The sequence below is a fragment of the Marmota monax genome, unplaced genomic scaffold (assembly GCF_021218885.2).
Source record: "Marmota monax isolate L192 unplaced genomic scaffold, Marmota_monax_Labrador192_F-V1.1 WCK01_AAM20220418_F8-fsc00034, whole genome shotgun sequence".
Taxonomy (NCBI): Eukaryota; Metazoa; Chordata; class Mammalia; order Rodentia; family Sciuridae; genus Marmota; species Marmota monax.
In genome coordinates, this window is record NW_026693934.1 from 10,635,945 (window position 1) to 10,641,944 (window position 6,000).

Here is a 6,000-nt window from a genome sequence, read left to right on the forward strand (position 1 = left end):
CAATATGCCCACAACTATAGAGGTGCTGCCCACAGCCCATCCTGTCACAGGCTGGAGGGTGGTTATAAGCAGCCAGAGTTGCAAGGGAGGCTCAAAGGAAGAAGTATAGGCAAGGCCACCTCTTTACCCTTGGGTGACCAGTACATGCCCCACTGCAGGGCGACTGCTGAGAGTCCAGAAGGGCACACAGTAGGCATCCAGACACCTGCAGTGGAGGTCAGTGTGCTGTGGGTACCATGTAGGAGAGGACCACTGTACTCATAGAAGGTTCCAGGGGCCTGTCGCCCTGAAAAAGCATAATTTGCTACTGAACAGGGTCCCCTGACTCCCTGCATCTGGGTTAGCAGTAGTGAAGTCCCTGGGGTCAGAGCTGTTCCTGTTTTCATCCCCAAGTCCCTCTGATGACGAGACCAACCACCAGCCGGATGCTCGGGCTCGGTGAGACCTGAGCTTCCTTCATGGAGAAGCCACAGAGCAGTCAGGCTCATTACTGCAGTTAGTTAACAAACCACAGGGCAGCCCCAGCTGACCTGGCAGCTGGCCACCCTCTCCATCCCAAAGTGGAGACATTCCCCCATCACTGAAACCCACAGAGCCTCCCCCTCCTGGCTCACTGCAGTAGTGTTGGCGTAGAAGGGACAGGGAGGTGACATGCTGGAGATGTGGAGGTGGCTGGGCACTGGAGGTGAGAGATAGCAGCAGGAGCAAAGGTACAAAGTGGCCTGGGGAGCTGTGTGAGACCAAAGCTCTGGCTTTGGCAAGATGGCCAGTTCCCCTGTGAGGCAGTGGGAGCCTCTTGGACTGCCCTGAAGGATCTATCTTGTCTGCTTTCCTTCCCTTTAAATCTTTTGTCACAACATGTTTGGTACATACAGAACTTGCATGATGTATGTAAGAAATAAGTCATAATAAACACCTGTATCCCCACTGCCCTCCTCCAGAATCGGGACATGATCAGAGCCACCATGAGCACCCCTGGTGCCGTGCCTGGCCTCTCCCACCCCCAGAACACACCAGGACTAGCCTCTGACTTAAGTTTTCCGTATGTGTCATCTTTCACACTTTTTGATAATTTTCATATATGTGTGTCACTAATTTTTCTTGGGTTTTGTTTATTCTGAGAAACTTGATAAACATATACTTGGTGAAGTTTTCTTGTTTTCCCTACAACATCTTATTCTTCCAATTTGCCCATGTTGTGAACAGCTGAGTAGTATTCCTCCAGAATATGCCACCACTGATGTGCCCATGCCGTAGGGTAGGTAGGTGCCTAGGGGAGTAACCAGTAATGCTGCTGTGGACAGTCTTATCCATGCCTGCTGCTGCACATGACAAGATTTCTGTGGGATGTTTGCCTCGGAGAGGAATGGAGGTGTCATGGGGTGTGTGCATGCTGAGCTTTCCGGTGAAGGCCCTAAACACCTGTCCCTGTTCACATCCCACAAGCAGCTGCTGGGAGTTAGCTTAGCCCTACATTCATGCCCAGCTATTTATTGTCAGATTTTTCCTTCTTGTCACTCAAATGCCATCTCATAATGGCTTATCTCATGGCTATCTCATGATGGTCACTGCCTCAGTGACCAACGCAGTGGAGCATTTTTTCCACGGGCTTTTTTAACCAGTTTCCTCGTTGCAGCTCCCAGACACACAGGAGCACTGTCACTCTTGTTAAAAGTGGAGTTGAGAAGAGAGGTTCGCAAAGAAGGCAAGGAGCATCAGACGCCAATAAAACTAAGTGTGAGGATAGTCAGGAGCTCCTGGGAACAACCCCCAGCCTACAGCCTAGACACAGAGGTCAGGCATTGCAGGACACCCCTTGGTGGTCCCACTTGGTACCTTTGTTCCCCGGATGGGTTCCTTCACATCTCAGACTCCAGGGATTTCCCATTCAAAAATGGCATTCTGACAGCTAAATGCAGCAGTTAGGGACGAAGTTACTTGCTCCGGAGTCCTGCAGTGGAGACCCATATAGTCACAGCTCCAGCCTCCTCCCCTCCCACCTCATCACCCGTCTTACCTTAACTCCTCTCCTGGTCTCCTTCTCCTTGCAGGAAGTTCTACTACATCACCCTGCTACGAGACCCTGTGTCGCGCTACCTGAGTGAGTGGCGGCACGTGCAGCGTGGGGCCACGTGGAAGACATCGCTGCACATGTGTGATGGGCGCACGCCCACGCCCGAGGAGCTGCCACCTTGCTACGAGGGCACGGACTGGTCGGGCTGCACGCTGCAGGAGTTCATGGACTGCCCGTACAACCTGGCCAACAACCGCCAGGTGCGCATGCTGGCGGACCTGAGCCTGGTGGGCTGCTACAACCTGTCCTTCATCCCCGAGGGCAAGCGGGCCCAGCTGCTGCTGGAGAGCGCAAAGAAGAACCTGCGCGGCATGGCCTTCTTCGGCCTGACCGAGTTCCAGCGCAAGACCCAGTACCTGTTCGAGCGGACGTTCAACCTCAAGTTCATCCGGCCCTTCATGCAGTACAACAGCACGCGGGCGGGCGGCGTGGAGGTGGACGAGGACACCATCCGGCGCATCGAAGAGCTCAACGACCTCGACATGCAGCTCTATGACTATGCCAAGGACCTTTTCCAGCAGCGCTACCAGTACAAGCGGCAGCTGGAGCGCAGGGAGCAGCGCCTCAAGAGCCGCGAGGAGCGCCTGTTGCATCGCGCCAAGGAGGCGCTGCCAAGGGAGGACGCGGAGGAGCCAGGCCGAGTGCCCACCGAGGACTACATGAGCCACATCATCGAGAAGTGGTAGTGGTGGCGGCCGCTGGGGAGGCCTCGCAGGGGCAGGGGTGAAATGGGGCGCAGACTCACACACAGAAGGGCCCACCCAAAACTGTTTAGGGGAGCATCCCAAACCCGTTTATCAGAAGGCAGATACATCCTGGGAAAAAATGGAGTGGGGAAAGGGTGGGCCAGGCAGGGCGGGTCTTGCTGTATGCCACAGTCTGGAGGCCTGACAATGTGTGCGGCCCTCTAGGTCAGAAGAAGGTGTGCTAGGATACCCCAGGCATGTTGGACATGATTGGGCTTCCGGGTAGGTGGCTCTCTGCTCTCCTGACCCCCACATCACTGTCACAACAGCAGGAAGTTTGGAGAAGAGAGACATCAGAGTGAGGATGTGCCAGGAATGAGTCCCACACCAACTATGCACACATTTGTACTCTCTTGCCCTCTGTCCAGGCCAGGAAGGACGAGAGACCAACTCCAAGCAACCAACCCGAAACTTTTTGGCCTCTGAGGGCCCTGATACCCCCAGGTCCTAGAAGGGTATCCCTGGGAACCCAGGCAGCTGTCTAAAGTGTCCTCAGGACCGGAACTCTAGGTTCAGCCATCCATAGCTGCTTGATGGTCAGAAGCCACCCCAGCTGCGGCAGAGGAGACTTGTGGCCTCTGGGAAGCCCACTTCTTTCTCTGGCCCATGGTCAAAATTCAGTCCAACCTGATCTCTGGGGGTGACCACCCAGGCAGACAGGCTCAGACAGCAAGGGCATGGGCATTAAGAACTCTCCCTACCCCTGTTCTTTCTGATCCTCTGCCCCCAACCCCATCACTGGGGCGATTAGTCAAGGGCTCACATCCCACTGCTCCTACAACCCTGAGTATAAAAGTACAATAAGCTTCCATTGGCTGGAAGGCGGAACCACACTGCTGCCTGAGCCGTACCCTGGGGCCATAGTAGTTCTGGATGGCCAGGATGAACCGCATTAGATTCCGATTTTCAACTAGGGTTGGAAGAAACAGCAATGGTACCCAGATACTCAGCCCTCCCCACCCTGGCTCTCTGCACTTCCCTGCTCCGCACAAAGACTGGCCAGGCCCTGTTTCCAGCAGCCCTGCAGGCTAGCCAGTGGCCCTACTAGAAGCCATGTTGTTAACACTTGACCCGTGCCCTGTCCCCCATTCATTCTAGGAGGCGTAGGGGAGTCCTCACCTGAGTGTCAGGCACTCTGGCTCTGCAGAGGGCATGTGCATGTGCCCAGAGGCTGCAGGCTGACCCCGAAGCAGGACAGGGACCTCTTTCCTGCCCCGGGTTTCTCTTGGCCACCCTTGCTGTCCCACCATGGAACGAAGGCATCTGTTGCCACAGGCAGGGGGTAAGGGACTTTTTGGTGTCCCAAGGCAAGATAGGCTCTAGGTGGGCATCATCCATCCCAGAGCCACCTCCCGCGTGAGTGGCCACACTGAGGAGGTGGGCACCAAGGTGAGTCAGCAGGGTGGCTCTTTTAAAGAGAGGCCAAGCCATGTGGAAGGATCAGTTCTGATGCTTGTCTGGGGTGGGCATACTCCTAGGGAGAGGATGAGTTTGTTCGGGGAGCCCTGCAGTCTTTCACAGGCCACAGGAAGTGGGTACCCAAGTCTCAAGATGGCCTCTCCTTGGTGTGCTTCCCGTGTGCGCGGGCCTGAGTGTAGGATCTGATTTGTACATATTGGAATATGTTTTCACTTACGCCCCGCTGTCCCAACTCTCATGGAAGCATGGGTCTCTCCTCAATATCTGCTGCATTGGGAAAATAGCCCCCTCTCAGGCCATCACCAGGCTGAGGTACCCTCAGTTCCTCAGCCGTCCAACCCAGCACTTCCCACTCAGGCCACCTGCTTTGGGGGCAAACTTTCCTTGTGCCCACAGCACCTAGATGTCCCAGGACTCAGAGGACAGAAGCCAGCAGGCAGTGAGCTAACAACTTGGTCACAAGCACCCTACAGACCTGCAGATGTCCCCTCCTGGAGGGGGAGCCAGGGACAGCAGAACTGTCCGATGAACACGTCTGAACTTTTTGGGAACTGGAACTGTTTAACTTGAACCCAGAAGCGTTTAAAAGCTTTATTTATTTATAGCTTCTTATTAAAAAAAAAAAGTGTTGAGAAGAAATCTTTTGGTTATTCATACAAAAAAAATGAGTTGATAATGGAAAGGCAAGTCATAATCATCTAATTGTTTTTGTCTAGGTTGAGAATGAATGTTAGCAGATGAAATAAACTCTGAAAAGGAAGGCTGTGTGCTGTGGTCTGTGGTGGCAGAGCAGTCCCCGGCATAGTGGCTCCCTGCTCCATGTGATTAAAACAGCATCCCTGAGCACAGGTGGTCTTGTGGATGCAGAGGGCCCAGGGAGAGCAGTAACATGGAGTGAGAGGTGCCCAGCGTAAAAACTGGGACTGTCCTTACCACAGAGAGGAATGATGCATTAATCATTTATTACAGTGTTTGGAAAGATGACAGAAGAAGGCTGACAGGGACAGTGATGCCATGTGGTTACATTGGCAGTGACCTCTTTTCAACTTTTATTTGGAAAGACTTCAAAAGAATCAAACATAGACACTAGTAAGCTCTGTATTCGTTCCTTTTATGTTGCCAATAACACAACACCATAGACTGTGTGAGTTACAAAGGAATGAGGTTTAATTTGGGCTCATAGTTCCAGTCCAAGGTCAAGGGACAGCATCTGATGATGGCCTCACAGGCACAGTCCTTCCTGCCTTGGGGCAGGGGGCATCACACAGCAAGAGAGGAAATCTGTGTGTCCTCTGTTGTCTCTATAAAGCCAGCAGGAGTGGAACTTAGACTCCACCCTGATTAGACTTTGTCTAATCCCGCTCACCCCCAAAGGCCCCACCTGTGGCCTCTGTGGTCAGATGAAGTTCCCACCCTCTGACACGTCACAGTTGGGCTTGAGTTCGACACAAGCAACCGTATCCAACCACAGCAAGCCTGCAGGTAGTGTGCTGTCATATTTTTTTACTCTGTGCTCACACTCCCATTTGTCTCTGGCATGCACACGTGTGCACACTCACATGAAACATTTGAAAACAGACTGTGCTCATCAGAATACTTCAGTCCTAAATGCTTCCACACCTATCTCCTAAGAATGATATCGGGCTACAGAACTCAACCCCATTATCACATCCCCGAAACTTAATATTGATATATCATTATGTAATGATCTATAGCCAGAGTTTCCTCTTGTCCCAAAGATGTCTCCAGAAGGCCTTTGGA

The 6,000-nt window shown here is 53.0% G+C and overlaps 1 protein-coding gene across 1 annotated transcript in view; it reads left to right on the plus strand.

Moving 5' to 3' along the window:
* Hs6st1 (heparan sulfate 6-O-sulfotransferase 1) overlaps positions 1-4,999 on the plus strand; it is a 46,866-nt gene extending 41,867 nt beyond the window's left edge. Inside the window, exon 2 of the mRNA XM_046463685.2 lies at positions 2,052-4,999. Within this exon, the coding sequence (XP_046319641.1) occupies positions 2,052-2,760 (709 nt within the window). The 3' untranslated portion in view covers positions 2,761-4,999. The remainder of the gene's footprint in view (positions 1-2,051) is intronic.
* The last annotated feature ends 1,001 nt before the right edge of the window (positions 5,000-6,000 follow it).